Consider the following 20606-nt stretch of genomic DNA (forward strand, 5'->3'; position numbering starts at 1 on the left):
CAGAGGAGAGAAGAAGAGGAACTCACCGCGTCGCCGTCACCTACAGAGCTGCAAGCTGTGCCCAGTCGCCGACAGGGTCACCGCGCCGTCGTCCTTGCCAGCTCCGAACGATAAGCATGATGGAGCTCCGTTTCTGCTTCCCTAGTCTGCCGTGAGATTGAGCGTCGCTGGGAGAGAGGTGGTGTGGCGCCAAGGAAGAGGCGAGCTATTCGCACCACCATTGCCGAGCCATAGCGTCGCCGCCGCTGGGTCTCTCACTGCTGTGCGAGGCCGCCACCACTACTAGGGAACGATGCCACCAAGAAACCCCACAGTGCATCTGGTTGCCGGTAAACGGTGGTGAATGTTGGTGCTGGGTTAGCACCGCCACTGCTGCTGGCCGTTTCGAGCTGCTCCGCCGTCTCTGCCGCCGGAGAATGCAGCTTAGTCGCCAGAAAACCACTGCCAGTAAGGGTCCTTGCATTTGGTCTTCATTCCTTTCTATTCCTGGGTTTTTATCGTCATGACGTTGTTGTGTAGTCGCGGTTGTCGGAGTCTTTCATCACCGCTGCTGCTTGAGGTGGCTGACGGAGCCGCTGCCGGGTTGATATGGAACTGCGATTGCTTTATTTCGCTAGTTCAGTAAGTAAATTATGTCTGAAAAGCCTCGCGTTAGTATTCGGTTGTGTTTGGTTAATGAATATGAGTTTTGGTAACGTGGGGTCGAGTCCTGATTATTATATGCTGCGATTAGTGTTGCTGTGGTTACCACGGGAGTAGCTTGGAGCCGAGGTTGCGGTTGTTGGTGATCCCGGTTTAAGAGAGGAGGTTCCTGTGACACGTTTGGGTTATGGAATTGCATTCTAAGGTAGGGGCACTTTCCAAAAACTGTGTTTTATGTATTGGAATTATTACATATGGATAATGATGTGAGATATTGTGTATTTGGTGATTGTATCTGCCTTATGTATTATTTGATTGACTCGAATGATTATGGATGTTGGTTTGGCTGAATTGTTGTGCGGCTTTGTGAAATGTAATGTTTTGAAGTTGATTCTTTAAAGATTTGAAATATGAGTTTAATCCGTTGAGGATTGGTTTGAATTGAGTCAATTATTTTGATGATGTGAAAGATAGAATACTCTTGAAATTCAGCCTGGGTTGCTTTAATTGATTTGGTTTTGATAAATGATTTGTTGCTAAACCGATTCTTTTAAACTTTGGAAATGAGTTAAATCAGTTGATATTGAGTTGAATTTCAAATGGTTTCCTTGAGATATGCCACTGAGGCGACTGTTGGATTTAGCTTGCTTTTGAATTGATTTCTGGTTTTGAGCTGTTGAAAAGGAATGAGAAACGGTTTAGTTGGGACCCGAACCGGGTGGCAAAAGTCCAAGTTTTAGGGGAGATGCTGCCGAAATTTCTATAAAATTTGAGTCTTTATTGAAATATTGTCTGGAAAAATGATGAGTTAAAGACTTCTACTATTCTATTTGAATTATCAAGAAAAGGATGATTCATGCTTTTGAAATGAGTTATTAAAGAGGAAATTGTGATTTAGTCTTGCTTTCTAAGAAAGGCATTATATCTCTTTCAGGAGAAAGTTATTTAGATGAAACTTATGTTTTAAAGCTATTTTAAATGTGACAAGGTTATTGCCTTTGAATTTGACTTGAGGGTTTCAATTAGAAGAGTTTCAATGACTTTGAAAGAACCTAAATGTCTATTGACAAGTTTCATTTTGAAATGTTTTGAGAAAGGTTTTAAGTACTCTTTAAATTCTGAATTCTTGCAAGACTAAAACAATTTTGAACAGTTGAAACGCTTTAGAATTTATCATGGGGGATTGAAGCTGGTTTTGCCTAAGTAAAGGAAACGGCTTTGAAAGAAGTAAATGATTACGTGACTTGGTTTGGCTTAGACCCTATTTTATTACTCAAATCGGAAAGCCAAGGTTTTAATGATTTTAAATGAATTTGGCGAAATGAGTTATATTATTCTCCCCTAAAGACTTGGAACTCTGCCGAGAAATTTTGTTATAAAATCTCATTGTTGGATGGATGATTTTGAATGTTTCAAAATGAATCTTTAACTTTCCATGGTTATGGAAGTTTTGAAAAGAGGATGTCGAGAGTTGCATTGTTTTCAAAGGGGAATTTACCTTGAGTAAAAGTGGCTTATGAGCTTGAGATGATTTGAGAAACGAGATTTCTAAAAGCCAAGGCTGAAAAGAGTTGAAACTTGATTTTAAAGTGAAACGATTTGAGAAAAAGTGATTTATGGCTTAAATGCCGATTTTACGAATTGATGATGTTGAATGTGGAAGTGCTGTTTTGTTGTGAGCCGAAATGGCTGTGTATGTTATGAATATTGGCTGGTTCTAGATTGAACCGTGAGCCAGAATGACTGTGTATGCTATGAATATTGGCTGGTTCTGGACTGAACCGTGAGCCAGATGGCTGAGATGGATGTTGATCCATGGATGAGAATGAATGCATGTATATACTGAATTATTGATAATTGAGATTTGCACTTCCACTATTGGAGATAAGAGTTTTCCTGGGAGAAAGCAGTGTCTAGCCACCACGTACTCCAGGTTGAGACTCGAAGCTCTTTTGACCCTATGTCGTAAGTGTGGCCGGGCACTGTGAAAGTCCCGGATGAGCTCGCCCCCGTAAATATTCACCAGTGAAGGTGATGGATATAGATCATGATTATGATCAAGTTTATGATGAGTATAACTCGAGTTGGGGATGCGCGACAGAGGGACAGTCCAATGGTTAGCTACTAGGACTTGTCGGGTTGGCTCTATAACTGACAGATGATATCATCAGCCACTAGGGACAGGCATGCATCATATGCATCTATGTGACATTGTTTGGGTGTGCATATTGTACTTGGTTTACCTATGTGATTACTTGTGATTGCTTGCTACTTGTTCTACTTGCTGTAACTGTTTGTTTGTGCTTGAACTTCCTATCTGTGTTTGCAACTGGGACTCTGTTGGTTTGTGGTGATTGGTTGTTGGATTGGATTGTTTGGGCCTGGGACCGGGGTTGAATTGAGATGGACCGATGGTTGATTCCGGTTTTATGTTTCTGGTTTGGAAAACTATGAAAGGCTATTTTGGTTCAGTATAGATAAACCTTTTTTAAAGGCTTTTGATGATTAAGGGTTGAACGGTTCCTCTTTCAGAAAAGATTTCCGACTATACTTTTATTGTAAACTGTTGTTTTTGAAAAGAGGCATAAGACGGTTATTAATCACTGGTGCGGTTTATCTTCACGTATCCTATTACAGTAATTCCCAAAAACCCTCTACTGAGAACCCTTTCGAGGATGATGTTATCACCCCCCTACATTTTTCCCCTTTCAGGATGTGGGCGCAGAAGTCACGAAGAGTTTATTTAATTGTTGTTGAGATGTTCTGCATTGCTTTAGATTATTATTTGTTGTACCCTCGCCTTTATCTTGAGATATTCTGTAAGAGGGATAGGAATTGTATTGGATACTGCTTGTGATATTATTTATAAATATATGTATCTATATGGATGTATCCTTTATGAGTTTTTGTAAGTTATATGGTATCTATGGATGTACGTTGTCGAACGAAAGTATTCTTGGGAGCGGTATTGCGGTTTAAAGTTTTAAACAGGCTCATATTTTAATACTAAATAGTATAAGTGTCGTAGTAATGTCCGAGCTATCAGAGTTGCGCAGCCGGAAGCGTGAGCTTTGGTAGTTAGGGTGTTACAACTAATTTACTACCTGCTTAGTATTGAATCTATGGGGTCACACACTAACGAGTATTCTAATCTTTTTTGTAAGATTATTTAATTATTATTTTGATTTGATCAAATAAATAATTATATTAATTCAAATAAAATATTATTATTTTTTTGCTAGCACCAAGAATATAATAATAGTATGATAATTGAGAATATTAAATGAGATTTGAGAATAATTAGTTATTCTATTTCTAAATTTGAATGAGATCCTAACTGATTATGTTTTCAAATTGAGTTATGATATGATTCATAAATTTGAAGGATTCAGATTTAGAATTTCAAGATATGATTTAAATTTGAATTAAGATTTAAATTTAAAATTAATAACAAATCTCATATTATATATATGTACGTCAAGAGTACAGGAAACATAGAGAATAACAAGAGTTTTTATTCCCTTACCTCTACACACATAAATGTATGTGAGCCTAATTCTTGGAGAAAAATTTTATGGTGTGCAAAAAGTTGCAAAGAGGTTCTCAATTTAGATCAAATATCCATTGGTTAAAGAGTTGACAGCAAAGACTGGTTTCAGTGTGGATACGCATAGTGTCTTCGTACCATCGAAGGAGAAAAAGATTTTTATTAGCGTACTCAGGAATTTAGATCTGATCTATTATATATTTATTATTGGAATAAAGTTTAAGCACAAAATAGATCTTTAGGATTATTTTTTTTCTTCTGCTGCATGTTATGACCACATGGTAATCCTTTAGTGGTATCAGAACTTTGACTTTTTTGTATTTAAATCTTTATTCCTTTTTCTTAAAACTTGTGAATTAATAAGATTAATTCAAATTTTTTCAAGCAGGTGATGTAATTATTTCATTGAGATGGTTTTCTTATAAATTAATAGTTAATTTATTTTAATTTTGATTATTTAATTGTGATTAAATTATCATTGTTTTAATATAAAAGTTATATTTATAATCAAATCTTTTTTTAATTTTATTTATTTATTAAATTTATTGTGATTTTGACACAACAAAAAGAATAAGATGCAAAATATTTTTTGTTTATTTCTTATATATATATAAGTGTATATATAAAGATGAAATTTGATTTGATAATTTTTTAAGGTTAAACATTAGTACATGAAAAATCAAATTTTGATTTGATTGATGTGTTTTCAACAATATAATTTTAAAAATAAGTTTTTCTAATGTTCTTGATTAAAGAACGGCCTCACAACCAGGAGTTTTATTTCAAGATAATAATCAGTATATACATTTGATGTATTAAGGATTTAATTTTTATATTTTGCCTAGATAATTTGGGAGTATAAAATTTAATCTATGAGTATTGATGAAAAATTCTCTAACAATTGAGATAAATCCTAAAAGTTAGGAGATTGCCAAACAAATAAATTTATCTCTTGTTTACAAGAAGCAACCTGACAATTAGGACACTTGTACTCAAAGATAGAATTTATTTATGCATATGATGATGTATAAGGACGGAAAATTAATTTTATGCTTGAACCTAGACTACCTAGGGGTAGAAAATATGATTCAGTTAAATAATTGTCTGATAACTAAATAATTATTTGGGATTATAATTGTATGGGATACAATTTAATCGTATTTATTTGGAATAGGTATGAATAACAACTTGACAACCAAGATACTCATTCATGATTCTAAATAATTTTAACAGAAATATAGATTTTTTAATTTACTTTCATATTTTAAATTTTTTAAATATGTCCACCTTTTGTGTGGTGTACTTGAAAGTAATATATTAAATACAATTTGAGAATTGTATTTTCAAAGGGTTATCATTGAGATGATAATCCTACTTAAATAATATCTTCCAATAAAATTGGTTATGAACTGTTAGAACTTGTAAAGTATTTGTAATATTATTTTACATGGGTTATTTTGACAATCATAAATTCGAATTTCAAAAGCATATATCCACTATTTATTACTGAACATTCTGAGAAGATGTATGGTGTCCAAAGTAAGATAGTATGACTATCAAAAATTTTATTTAAACTAGTGGGAGTATTGGACAATATATTTTAAATTAAAAACCTTTAGAAGTTAGAATGCCATTAGGAAAATGGCTTTAGCAAAAATTATTTTTGCAAGCATTTTTTGGAAATTTATTTTATTACAAATAATTTATAATTGGCCTTAATATGATTAATGTTTATGATTTTTTTTAGAAAAATTCAATGAGTATTGAGGATGCTAATCAAAATTGCTCTTAAGGATTGGTTTGACCAATAATAAAGATTTTGAGTATTTTTATTATAAGAGTTTAAAGTAAAATCTCTAATTATCTAATTGATATTTTATTGAATAAAGAATGTGATTTTCTCAATGTACAAATATTAGTACTCTATGTACCCTATTATGTTTAAAAACCATGAAATTTGATTTAGTTGAGTATCATTGTTTGTTAAATATTTGGACTACATTTTAGAAATGTTGCTAAATTAACAAATTTCTCACTAAATCAATTTTTTTACCCATATGAGATATGGAAAAAGCATAAGTTGAAATTTAAGAACATTAGCGTTTGGAGATGTCTTATTTGTGTTAAGAGATTGCATAACAATAGAATTGATATTAGATCCGATAAATGAGATTTATTGGTTACCTTACAGAAATAATGAGATTATTTTTATCATTCTTCTTATGACAAAGTGTTTGTGATAAGAGGTTAAACTCTTTTTTAGAAGAGGAATTCCATCTTGCAGAAAGAGTAGGAGTACAATTATTTTTATTAGAATTGTATACTACTCAATAGAGGATATATTTTCTCCTAAAAGTATAAAAGGTTTGATTGTCAAACTAACTTTTCGAAAAAGTAGCCTATTTGTATAATGATACAACTCTATAAAGATAGATCTAATGGTTACTTAGATTTTTTTAAATCGTGTTAAATAAGGATTGTCCTTAAAATAAAATTATGCACTATTTTAGTGGAAGATTTCATGTTTTGAGAAAACGTGATATTTATTATGCACTAAGTATATTTTACAAAAGGTCAAGCAAACATGCTCAAGAGCAAATGTGTTTAAGGTCAAAAGAGTTTTGATAAACACAAATGTGCATTGAAAAACTATTCACATGATTGATTGGCTCTAGTGCAAGTAGGAGATTATTGTAATAATAGTATGTCCAAGATCCAATCTATCATGATTGGCTCTCGTACAAGTGGGAGATTGTTGGGAATAAGTAGTATGACCACATTCCAATCAATTACGTGTCAAATAACTTGTTATTGTTATTATATTAAAATGTTAATATAATAACGTCCTTGATTAAATTTATAGATTTATCATTGTGATAGTGATAAAAATATTAAAAGATAAATCCTTTATAATTTAATCTAAATTGTTCTTGGTCATAGAATTATTAAAAAGGATATTAATAATCCGAAAAAGATCAATATATATATATATATAATGATCTTCATTGGATGAAGATTAATAGATCTCATTTATTAAACTATATATATAGATGGTACATATAGAGATATGACCATTGAACTGACTCACTCTGAGAATTTTTAATGGTTATAATTACCGCATATTTGTCAATAGGATATTCTCAAGATGAATATAGTAATAGAGTTTCTTTTGACCTGCGACTATCATAGTAATTAACAATGTATTTATCATACTTTGATTCCGGACACGTAATACCCTAGGGTGCTAGTTGAATGGATATTGGGTATGATTTAAATACTTGTAAAATTAATGATTAGTCAATAAAGAATCCGTCAACTCTCGGTAAAGAGTTTGAGCTCTATAATTATAATGACTGAAATGAATAAAACCTTGGCCAAGTGAATTGAATGAATGAAGAAATGAGTTTCTTAGGTCATTTACAGTTCATTATAATAATGGTAACAAGTTAGAGTTTGACAATTAAACCATACTCTAAGGGTTAACCAAGAGCTGGAAAGATGGAAGGAATTATAATTTATTCTTCTGAGATTCTTAGTAAAAATATATTACTTCATACTATCGGGTTGTTGAGGAGTGTTGCTAGACGCCAACTTTGATTAGTAAATTTAGAATGACTAATTTACTACCCGCTTAGTATTGAATCTATGGGGTCACACACTAACGAGTATTCTAATCTTTGTTGTAGAATTATTTCATTATTATTTTGATTTGATCAAATAAATAATTATATTAATTCAAATAAAATATTATTATATTCTTTGCTAGCACCAAGAATATAATAATAGTATGATAATTGAGAATAATTAGTTATTCTATTTCTAAATTTGAATGAGATCCTAACTGATTCTGTTTTCAAATTGAGTTATGATATGATTCATAAATTTGAAAGATTCAGATTTAGAATTTCAAGATATGATTTAAATTTGAATTGAGATTTAAATTTAAAATTAATATCAAATCTCATACTATATATATGTACGTCAAGAGTACAGGAAACGAAGAGAATAACAAGGGTTTTTATTCCCTTATCTCTACACATAAATGTATGTGAGCCTAATTCTTGGAGAAGAATTTTATGCTGTGCAAAAAGTTGCAAAGAGGTTCTCAATTTAGATCAGATATCCATTGGTCAAAGAGTTGACAGCAAAGATTGGTATCGGTGTGGATATACATAACGCCTTCGTACCATCGAAGGAGAAAAAGATTTTTACTAGCGTACTCAAGTATTTAGATCTGATCTACTATATATTTATTATTGGAATAAAGTTTAAGCACAAAATAGATCTCTAGGATTACTTTCTTTTCTTCTGCTGCGTGTTATGAATACATGGTAATCCTTCAAACTTAATGTTAAACTGTACGATAATGTCCAACGTGACATGTTAATCAAGTGAGTCCGTTACTGACACGTGTGGCTTGGAGAATAAATTAATCCCTAATTAGCCAAGTACAAAAACGAAGTCGCTTTTTGTCTATAAGCCTTGAAATATTGTGTTGTCATCATTTTCTTTGTGATATAGTCCTCATCCTTCTCTAGAAGTAGCTTTTTTCTTTCAAATATTTACAAAATTCAGTCAAAATCCCTAATTAGGAAAAGCGGTAGAAGCTCGTCATCTGCACTTCATCAACATGATAAAGATAAGATGATACTGTAAGTATTATCAATGCACTAGAAAAGGCAAAAAATTGATTTGCAAAAAGGTAAAATCCAAGATGTCATTGCGTAGCCTATGCCATAGTTGTAGAGTCTGGCAAGGAGAAAAATTCAAAGAAACTTTTCTTTGGTTTTACAATTTCAAGGTGATGAATTAAGGGTTTCATTATAATCCGAAGTAAGCCCAGACATCCTCATTCATCCTCTTCACTCTTTGTATTTGTTGTTAGAACTCAACATTAGTATTACTCTTTGCACAATCCAAACCATATTCTTCAATTGCTTGTCCGTAAATCTGTCTATAATATTTTTTTAGATGTGCCTAACACAATTTCTTCTCATCACTTGCATATTTACGAACCCAAAAAAAATTTACAATAGAGACAAAAATATATAAAGTAAAATATATGTATAATTTTTTTTGTTTTTTACAGTATACTCCAACGTAACAGATCAAGGATTTATCTTTGTAGTAGATTTGAACTCTAGTTAAAAGTCTAACATTGTCTAATAAATCATTGTAAGTAAAATTCAAATTCTTGATATTTGCTTAAACAAATGACTGATATTCTAAGACATATTCTAAATAATCCCTAATTAATTAGTATCATGAAGCTAATTATCACTATTTTTTTAGTTGATTTATTTATTTATTTTAGGAATAAGCATAATATAACAAAAAATAAATATTAACATCTATATATAATTATTAATTTTTTTATCAAAATCTTTCGTTTCTCTTGTCATTTTTTACATAAAAAATCCTACTCACTTTTTTTTCTTAATTTTTTTTATCATTTTTCAATAATATTTTTGTTTGCACATAAATCTTTTATAAATATTTTTAGCGATTTACTCTTTTTTTTTCTCTTTTTATTCTAAGAGTCAAAATATATTTTTTAGTCAATAGCCTTGAAAATTATTTTGTTTTTGTTTTGTTTTATTTTTTTTAGTTTTTCACGGTATTTTTCAACTTGGCAAGTTAAAGACTAATCTGTCACTGATCTGAACTCTATTTAAAATTTGTCATTGACTAATGAATTATTGCATGCACACAGGGATTTAAATTCCTAATACTTACTTAAATAGATAAATGAGCTATCTACCGGTCCAAGCAAATATTGTTTTATTTTTTTCTTTGTCAAAACAATATTCAAACTCCAACCAAATGTCACTAAAGAAAGAGAAAAACTCCAAGCAAATCAAATGTGAGAATTAATTTTTGTTTGTTTCTTGGACTTAGGTCTTTAGTTGAAAACAAATGAGTAATTGAATGAAGCAAATAAACTACATTAGAGTTTTTTTTGGTTTTGTTCTTTGTCAAACAACATTTAGACTTTTAGGTCCAAATAGATCAAATATGATACTTAAGAGTTTGTTTTATCTCTAGAGCTTAGTTCCTTAGTGAAAGCAAATAGGTCACTAAAAGGCAAGCAAATCGAATGTCAAATGAAAAAACAACTAACCCAAAGAAAAAAATGTTAGATATCAAATTTTTCAATATATATTTTTCTCAAGTAATTCGGTATTTTCAAATCAAATAAGTTAAACTAAAGTAGCGTTTGAAAAAGAGACAGAGATAGAGATTGAGAGATTAAAACTGAGAAATAGAGATTGAAAGACAGAAATTGAGATAAGTGTTAGTATTATGTTTGGTATAAAGTTGGAGATATAGATTACTCTAATTTAATTTAATTTGCACAAAGAATAAAATTAGAATTAATTAATTGAAATAAGAATATTTTAAATATAAAATATTATTAAAATTTCAATCTTTGTTCCAAAAAATTTTAATCTTGTGTGTCCTCACATTTTAAAGATTTTAGAGATAAAAACTAAAATTTTAGTACCAATTTTTATATCAATAAATATAATATTAAATTTTAATTTTTTAATCTCTATCTTAATACTTCAAAATAAACACTATCTAAGAGAGACCGGTCATACACTCATACTTATACAAGTCCTTTGGTAGAGGGGGCGTTGTTTTCATGCAATGAACGTGGTCACCTGTAGCAGCTCTTGGAAAGATAACATCATCACATGCAATCCATGACCCAGCATTAACTCCGTTCTACCAATTAAAGTAGGTAATACTTTATGTTGGGGTTTTTTCCAAAACAAAAGACTAGTTTTTAATAATTTTTGTATCCAATAAATGAATTTTAACAAAAAGAATTAATAAGTTAATTGTTGATCTTGTATAATATTAGATAAATTAGTATTTAATGAAAAAAAAGACAAATTTATATCATTATAACTATCGTTTTTAAATAAAAAATATAAAAACACTAATACTTTTTATTAATATTAATTAACATTTTAACAAATATTTTAATTTTATATTATTAGAATTTAAGATTTAAGATTTAAGTTTAGAATTTAATTTTTAATGTTTAGAGTTGACTAAATATTAGTAAAAAATGATAAATTTTGTTAGTAGTAAAATTTGCACTTTAAATACTCTATAGTGATAATCCAAAAAAAAATGTTAAATATAAATTTTTGATTATATTTTAAAATATAAATATTTAATATTGTTACATAACAGTCGAACTAAAAAAATATTATAAAAAAAAGTCAAAGTGTCAAACTACATGCATCAACTAATTATGTTAAATACTATTGCTAACACTTTGACAGATGTTATGAATCTACTTGCAACATTAAGCATGTTAGTTTGAAAGTTGAGTTGCTCATCCAAAGTAGTTTAATAATTTGGGATGAAGCTCCAGGTGTTCAATAAAATGTTATTTGAAACACTTGATCGGACGCTCAGAAATCTTATGTCAGTTACTGATCAACATAAGACACATCAATCATTTGGTGGTAAGGTTGTTGTTCTAGGAGGTGATTTCAAACAGATACTTTCGGTGATTTCGAAAGGGAGTAGACATGATATATTGATATCAGTTATTAACTCATCCCATCTGTGGTCGTTTTGTAAGGTTTTGAAACTGCATACGAACATGAGGCTTTTAATGTCTTCTTTAGATCAAGATGAAGGTGAAAGGAAGAGATTTGCTAATTGGATACTTGATGTTGAAAATGAAAATATTGGTTCTGCTGTTGGTGATGAATTAGAAATTGAAATTCCAAATGATCTATTGATTACAACTACTGATGACACTCTCTCTCATTTGGTAAACTTTGCATATCCAAATTTGTTGTAAAACATGTCAGATTACAGCTTACAGGTATTTTCAGAGTAGAAAAATTCTTACACCCACACACTTGAGAGTGTCGAGAAGGTAAACGATTTTGTCTTAACAATCTTTTCAGGTATTGAAAAGGAGTATTTGAGTTCTGACACAACATGTCAAGCTGATGAGAATGAAGATGTACAACAAGAGTGGTTTACACCAGAGTTCCTAAATGACATCAAGTGTTTGAGACTATCCAATCACAAGTTGACTTTGAAGCCAGGAGTCGCTGTAATACTACTATGAAACATAGACCATATTTCAGGTTTATGCAACGGGACAAGATGAATAGTTAAACGAACTTGGCAGCAATGTAATTGGAGCGACGGTAGTGACCGGTAGAAATATTGGAGATAAATTATACATTCCAAGAATGAACTTGATCCCTTCAGATTCAGGATTGCCATTTAAGTTTCAATGGAGACAATTTCCATTAATAGTATGCTTTGCAATGGCCATTAATAAGAGTTAGGGTCAATCATTATCATATGTAAGACTTTACTTGCCAAAATCAGTATTCACTCATGGACAACTTTATTTTGCTTTGTCAAGAGTTAAGAGTTTCTGTGGCCTCAGGGTTTTAATTCTAGATGAAGACGTCAATTCAAAGTCATCAACAACAAATGTCGTGTTCAAAGAAGTTTTTAATAATATTTAGGTAAGAATAATATTATTTTTATTTTAATAGCATGTTATGATTTACACTTCTGTATAAATATCTACTGTAGATATAACTAATTTATCTACAACATCATATGCTAATTGCTTTTCTAATGAAGTTAGTAAGATACTAGGTTGTCGATAAATTTTTATTAGCCTTTGGATAAAAAATTTATTGTAAAATTGACATACTATTATTACAGTTATATATGTTCTTATTTTTTTCATGTCTTCTTCCTTATAATTCAAGAATATTATAGACTTCAAAATCTTCTATTTGCTTTTTAATTTGAATAAAGATAAAACAGCATATTAAGTATGTTTATTATGTAATGACGATGATTATGTTATACTAAACTCAAAAAATTTCTGATGATAAAATATTATTTTAATTTAACATGTCAAATTTAAATATAAGTCCGTACATTGCACGTATTTAACACTAATCTGTATGATAAATTGCCTGTAAAATTGTTTTAGAATATTTAAAATGGTAAAAAATTTGAAAAACGTTTAAAAGGGTAAATATAATTTTTATCTATTAAAAAAAAATCCTAATTTGAGACATGATTGTTTTGAAAATTAATTTGATAGTGACAAAGACTATTCTAACTGTGAAGTGTTGGGTGTTAAGTGTTAACCCCCCCAAATTTAAACTTTGCAATTAAATTCGGTTTCCTGCTTCGGCTCAATTCCACTTCCACCCGGTAACACTCACACACAAGGAAAGAGAAGAAGAAAGTGAGAAATAAGAATAACCAAATCTCGTCATCTCCCTCCACATTTCTTTCTCTCTCTCTCTCTCTCTCTGCTGTCCTTGTGTGCGTCCTCCGAACTAGTCGTTCCTTCCGGTCTAAACCTCATTACTCATTACCTCTCTGTCTCTCACATTAAACAGATCCTCACAACCCAAAAAAAACAACCAGTTCTTCTTCTTCTTTTTTCTTTTTTCATTTTTTGTTAATTAATTTTTTTTCGCTCTAAAAGAATTCCATTTCTCAATGAACAAACCCTCCAGCACCATCTCTTCTTCTTCTTCTTCTCTGGTACGTTATTTCTTCTCTCAAACCCTAATCCCGCATCTCACATTTCTCACATGCTCATTTTGCCTTTCAATGCTTCCTCAATCTGATTTATTTTTCTCTCTCTAAGGATTTTTCTGTAATTTTTAATCCTTTTATGTGTTGTTGGAGTGAAGATCTCAGCTGGAGATTATGTTCTTTGCGATTGCTTTGTGCTAATTTTTTGTTTTTGGCGTTTATTTTTGGGATTGTGAAGCTGTTAAATAAGAATGCGTTGATTAATTTGCTCGCTGTGAACATGTTTTTGTAACGAGAGAAAAAATAACCGAAAAATCAGCATTTTCTCCTTTCATTTGATTATTTATACCATGAAAAATGGACAATGTCGAAATTGTTTTGGTTACTTTTCAAATTTTGTCTTAATCTTTCTATTGTGAAGATTTGTCACGGATGTCTTTGCCTTTTCCAATTTAAATTACTATAATTTTTTATTGTGTTAATTGGAAAACCCTTTTCTCCTCTTTGGTTGGGGAAAAAATGTTGAAAACTAAGAGAGAATAATTTGAATTCTTTCTCTTAAAAAACAAAAAGAGAGCATTGCAAATCCAATGCCTACCGAATTGCTTTATGTTAGGTTTGCTTACAAGGTACTTTTCCTTTTGTTGTATGTTTAGAATATTTATACGCAAAAAGAGAATATTGATGCAGTTTACGTTTTGCATGTAAAACAAGTTTGAAGTCATTGTTTTATTTATTATTTATTTGTTTGATTGATATAAAGAAATTCCCAATAAATAGAGTCACTAAATTTTTATTAGTATTTTCAACACGCTACTTACCTTTCTTGGGTAAATTAAACGAAATGAAACTGAAGAATGGTTGGACTTTTAGTTGATTGCAGCATGGTCTAATCACATGCATTTTTTTTTTTAATTTAAAAATTCTGAACTGGTAGCGCCATTTTTCTTTACCACTACTTTGCTAATTTTATTTGTTTCCTGATTTTGATCATCGTTAAATATAGTTGGGATCATTTAGCATCTAAGTTTTCACAGTGAATTTGAATGATGGATGTTGCTGAGCTTGAAGAAAATCTTTTTGCAGCAAGTGATGCCAAGGTATGATGACATGTCTGAAATTATTGTGGGATAACTGTTAGAAATTCTTCCTTTAATCCTTTACTTTGCTAATATTGATAAATTTGTATTCATTCGTCAATTGTAATTGCTCCATAATTCCTGTAGTACTTAATATTCAAGTATAATTATCGAGTCTTTTTTTTTCAGGTAAAGTATGCTTCTTGTTCCTAATGTTTACAATTTTCTTCAAAAATCCCACTAACATTTAATTTCATTCAATTTTGTCGCTAACGTTTTCGATTTATGTCAAAATTACCCATGGACGTTAACACCATCTAAAACGTTAGGGACAAAATTTAAAATGTCCAAGGGTAACTTTATCAAAATGGTTAGGGACAAAATTGAATGAATAAAAAACGATGAGGACAAAATTGAATGAAGTTAAACGTTAGGGATATTTTTGAAGAAAATTGCAAGCATTAAGGACAAAAAGTGTTCTTTACCCTTTTTTTTCATATATATACATATATTTATTTATATATGTATACACATTAGTTGCATATTTTCCTTTTCCTATTCTTTTTTTTTGAAGTAAAAGTAACTGTCCTCTGTTTGAACCACATTGAATTATTTTCTTTTACACAATTAACACTACTGCTTTTTAAAGAAGGTTTAGAATTGCTGCAAAAAAAAAACATAAGAGAGTAAATTTTATGTATAGTTCTCTTGCTCTGGTTTTTTGGGATATTTTTCCAATTCTTTCATTTTTTTTAATTGTTAAATTCTCTATTTTCAGCTGACAATGAGTGTTTGGTATCTTGTGCAGTTACATGGAGAAATGTGCAGGACTCTTTCTGCAATATATTGTAAAATATTGACAATATTTCCTTCTCTAGAAGCAGCTAAGCCTAGGAGCAAATCTGGAATACAGGCATTATGTTCACTGCATGTAGCTTTAGAGAAGTCGAAGAATGTTCTTCAGCACTGCTCAGAGTGTAGTAAACTTTACCTGGTACAATTTTCGTTATTATTGTATAGTTTTCAATTCTATTTTCCTAGTGTACCATTATGTAGGGTGGATTTAGTTACCTTAGCCCTTTCAACAAGTTATTTATAGCCCATTAGGTTATCTGATTTGGAATACTACTTGTGGAACATCTTGCATATAATATCACTTATGACACAGGCGATAACTGGCGACGCCGTACTTCAAAAATTTGAAAAGGCTAAGTCTGCACTTGTTGACAGTCTTAAACTGGTGGAAGATATTGTTCCTCAATCTATTGGGTGTCAGGTGATAATCTTCAACGATATGGATGTATAGCTTGCTTTTCCATGTTTCAGTTTCTCTTGTTCTATTATGTGGAGGCTCTTACACAGCCTTGCTACTTGCTTTCTGAATGAGTGAGGGGCGGTCTATTTTTTATGTTTCATTTATTTCCAAAATAACTCAATGCCACCTTGTTTGCTATATTCTAAACTCAGCTCTGTACACTGAATCCTGATCATAATGGACAACCCCCCCCCCCCCCCCCCCCGGGTCCCCCTCCTTTTTTAATCATACTTGACATTTGATTTATTTTTGAGCAGGTTGAGAAAATTGTGGATGAACTTGCAAGTACGGTTTTTGCAATTGACCCCTTAGAAAAACAAGTTGGCGACGATTTAATTGCATTGCTTCAGCAGGGAAGGAAGCTTGACAACTCTAATGACAGTAGTGAACTTGAATGTTTTCATCAGGCTGCTACTAGACTTGGAATTACATCTTCAAGAGCAGCTCTTACTGAACGAAGAGCTCTCAAAAAACTCATTGAAAGGGCTCAGGCTGAGGAAGACAAGCGGAAGGAATCAATTATTGCATATCTTTTACACCTCATGAGGAAATATTCTAAGTTGTTTAGAAGTGAATTCTCAGATGATAATGATTCTCAGGGCTCCCAACCCTGTTCACCTACCGTTAATGGATATGTTGAGGATGGTGTTCAGACTCAAGCGTTTGATAGAGTATTTTCAAAACTTAGTTCCATTAACTTAAAGCCGAATAATAGAAAATCAGGCCAGATGCCCCTTCCCCCTGAAGAGTTGAGGTGTCCGATATCTCTGCAACTCATGAGTGATCCTGTTATAATTGCTTCAGGTCAAACATACGAAAGGGCTTGTATAGAAAAATGGTTCAGTGATGGGCATAACACCTGCCCAAAGACTCAACAGAAACTTCCACATCTTTTATTGACTCCTAATTACAATGTCAAGAATCTTGTGGCTAGTTGGTGTGCACAGAATGGAATTCCTATTCCTGAAGGCCCTCCCGAATCTCTTGATTTTAACTATTGGAGATTGGCTTTATCAGATACCGATTCCACAAATTCAAAATCTGTTAACAGTGTAAATTCTTGCAAGTTGAAAGGTGCGAAAGTGGTTCCAGTAGAAGAGAGCAGCATGTCAGAGCAAACCGGGGTAGCTGGAGCTGAAAGTGTGTCTACACAAGAGGACGATAATGAACAGTATCTTAGTTTTCTGAAAGTCTTAACAGAAGGGAACGACTTACAGGGGAAGTGTAAGGTTGTACAAAGGTTAAGGATGTTGCTAAGGGATGATGAGGACGCCAGGACATTTATGGGTGCTAATGGATTTGTTGAAGCACTTATGCAGTTTCTCCAATCAGCTTTGCGTGAAGGAAATGCGATGGATCAAGAAAATGGAGCTATGGCCCTGTTCAACCTTGCTGTGAACAATGACAGGTGTGTATTATTGTATGTATGTATTATTATTTGTAGTTTTCGTAGTTTTTAACCATAAGGTAAAACTGCTTTTCCATTTTATTAAAAGACTTAAACAACATTTGGTGATTGAAAAGTGATGCTCTTGCATTTAGCTAGAACCACACTTACTTGGTTATGTTGTAGTAACAAAATATTCATAATTTAATCCCAATGATCTGATCATCATGTACCTCTTCAAGAGCTTCCATCATTTTGTGGAAAAATAAATTGCAAGTTATATGTATTTATTTTTTGAAGCCTCTCTCTTATGATGTATTAATCCCCCACTCCCCTTCTTGAAATGGACACACAGGAGAAAGAAATGAAGACAATGTGCTTACTGCTTAGTGCAACTCAAATTTGAAAATTGATTATTTTGCTTGTTAAATTTTGACATTGACATTGTTTATATAGGAAAAAATAGACAGATTTATGCTCCAATAATAATTGAGGCTGAAATTTCTGATGGTGGTGCAGAATAAATGTTCCAGATAGCAATAGTTATTACCTTTCTTTCTCCACTTTTCCAAATCATTGCATACTCACACTCATTTGTTCCTTTTTCTTTTCAACAGAAACAAGGAAATGATGATATCAGCCGGAGTCTTATCCTTGTTGGACGAAATGATCTATAAACCTACTTGCTATGGGTGTGCAACTGCCCTGTATCTAAATCTCTCTTGCCTTGAAGAAGTCAAGCCTATGATTGGTTCAGGTCAGGCTGTCCCATTCCTAGTCAAGATTCTTAAATCCAGCTCTGATGTTCAATGCAAGCTAGATTCGCTCCACACACTCTATAATCTTTCCACCGTACCCACCAACATTCCATACCTCCTTTCATCTGGAATCATTGTTGGCTTGCAATCCCAGCTTGTAGGCCAGGGTGATAGTGTGTGGACGGAAAAATGCATAGCTGTATTGATAAATTTGGCGGTTTCTCAATTGGGTAGAGAGGAAATTGTGTCATCTCCAGGAATCATAAGCACATTGGCGTCAATACTCGACACTGGTGAGCTCCTAGAGCAAGAGCAAGCCGTCGCATGTCTCCTAATTTTGTGTAACCGAAGCAAGAAATGTTGCGAGATGGTCCTTCAAGAAGGGGTCATCCCTGCCTTGGTCTCAATATCGGTGAATGGGACGTCAAGAGGCAGAGAAAAATCTCAAAAGCTGTTGATGCTCTTCCGAGAGCAACGACAAGAAGAGCATTCCCCATCCAAGCCACAAGGCCGACCAGAAACCAGCAATTCATCTATGCCTAAGCCTGAGATGAAACCACTATGCAAGTCTACATCTAGGAGAAAGGTGGGGAAGGCTTTAAGCTTTCTGTGGAAAAGCAAGAGCTATTCTGTTTACCAGTGTTAGGTCTCAGTGCAAATCTTTCGATGCCTAGCTTCTACTAGCCCTGGTTTTTATCCTAAGCTCAAGTCCTGTTCCATTGGGTGCTCTGACTGGTTTTTCCAACGCGTAGAGGAGATGTACATGCATGTGTAATTTTGTGGCTTCTGATAATTCTTCAGTTTCTTTCCTCATTGTAATATCAGTCAATTCTTAGTATTAGATATTTATTTAATTTTTGGTAATATATAATAGGTGTTCCACGTCTTAAATTTACTTTTGAAAGGTCGAGTTAGAAACACACAGAAATGTTTCTCTATCTTAATAGTTGGAGATTATTACCCCTTTTCAAACCACAGCTGCCAGTGTTTAGATTGCCATTGTCAGCTACTGGACCGTTGCTGGAAAGTCATTGGCGGCCATTGGTGCATGTTCGATGTACGGCAATGTGGTACGTACTTTTGTCCTTGAATTGTGTTTCTACTTTACGGAAGTGCTCGAGAATTCTGTTTCAAGACAAATAATATTTAGTCTACTTGTTCGTGTTTACATTTTACACTATTGAACATGTTTTTGTCCAAGGACATGAACCAAACAAAGCATGGAGATGTTTTGTTTATACACCCAAAATTGAGGTAATCATTAACACCTAATCCAAATTATGAGTAGATTAGCGTTTTGGGTGTTAAAAAATGGGTATTAGAGCAAGTATAGATGCAATATACAAGTGGTGTTGCAAGAACTTTTATCTATTATTACAAAGTAGATAGTTAGGAAGGTATGGCTACTCCATCCTATGTTGGGGAGTAACATTAGCCATCCCATTTGAAATAGCAAAATGGCCCCTTGCTTTTAGTATGTAGGGCTTATATAATTTTTATTTACAAATTGACCTCTTGACCTATTGAACCTTCTATTGTATTCTTTTGAAGCGTAAGTCTTCCAAATTGGATAGCTGGCCAAACCCTTCATGTAAGTTCCATTCAATTCATTGCTATCGAGTCCTAATACTTGAAGAGAAGAAAATTGAGAAAGGTTTGTCATCATACTAGTAATTTGATTCCTTCCCAAATCCAAAGTAGGCAATGTTTTGTGAATGCAAGGAGAAAATGCATGAACGAGCTCGTGGATTCCCATGGTCAACTTATTGTTAGATAGGTCTAGTTCACTCAAAGTTCTACCACGTACTTGGCCTTGAAGGAAGTTATTTGCAAGATATAACTGCTGTACTAAATTTATGAAGACATTGATCAATCACTACATTTAATTTTTCACAATATGTGCACCAGGATTGTACTCAACAATGCCTCTGATCACCAACCCTTTTTCCCTTGTTTCCCTTTACCTCCTTTCTTGGTTCCTTTACTAGACATTCCAGAGCCATGATCTTGATCTTGATGTTGACGGTGCTGAATTTAGCAAATGCCTCACATGATCACATCGAGTATGCCATTTTTAAAGAGTAAGAGAAAAGGACAAATAGGTCCTGACCTTTTGTACCGCGGACATTTTCGTCGTCCCTAACTATTGAAAAATACTTTAAAGTTCTTGACTTTTCACAAAACTTGAACGGATCAGTCTTTCCGTCCAAGACCCAACGGAAAAGTTTGACGTGGCTCCCGTAATGCTTGTCATGCGTACGTGTGGGTCACGCGTACGCGCCGCCAGACTTCCCTTTCGCGTACGCGTCGACATGAATTC

At 32.6% G+C, this 20606-nt stretch overlaps 1 protein-coding gene across 2 annotated transcripts; it reads left to right on the plus strand.

Annotated features, from left to right (window-relative positions):
* The first annotated feature begins 13367 nt into the window (after window positions 1-13367).
* LOC112790226 (U-box domain-containing protein 6) lies at window positions 13368-19454 on the plus strand. 2 transcript variants are annotated; one of them, XM_025832526.3, is made up of 6 exons: window positions 13368-13753; window positions 14754-14847; window positions 15635-15820; window positions 15995-16102; window positions 16399-17549; window positions 18146-19454. In XM_025832526.3, exons 2-6 carry the CDS (start codon window positions 14794-14796, stop codon window positions 18930-18932), a joined length of 2286 nt encoding a protein of 761 aa, XP_025688311.1. In that variant the 5' UTR covers window positions 13368-13753; window positions 14754-14793; the 3' UTR covers window positions 18933-19454. The 2 variants fall into 2 exon arrangements, with proteins under 2 accessions (XP_025688311.1, XP_025688312.1); XM_025832527.3 differs by having other exon boundaries at window positions 13374-13753; window positions 14785-14847.
* Window positions 19455-20606: the final 1152 nt, after the last annotated feature.

Source organism: Arachis hypogaea, chromosome 3 (genome assembly GCF_003086295.3).
Source record: "Arachis hypogaea cultivar Tifrunner chromosome 3, arahy.Tifrunner.gnm2.J5K5, whole genome shotgun sequence".
NCBI classification, from domain to species: domain Eukaryota; kingdom Viridiplantae; phylum Streptophyta; class Magnoliopsida; order Fabales; family Fabaceae; genus Arachis; species Arachis hypogaea.

Bases quoted from the DNA above. Each gene is read 5' to 3' on its own strand.
- LOC112790226 (XM_025832526.3), top strand. From the start codon at position 14,794: ATGATGGATGTTGCTGAGCTTGAAGAAAATCTTTTTGCAGCAAGTGAT. The intron at 14,848-15,634 runs GTATGATGACAT...TATCTTGTGCAG, and splicing joins TTGCAGCAAGTGATGCCAAG to TTACATGGAGAAATGTGCAG. The intron at 17,550-18,145 runs GTGTGTATTATT...TCTTTTCAACAG, and splicing joins CTTGCTGTGAACAATGACAG to AAACAAGGAAATGATGATAT.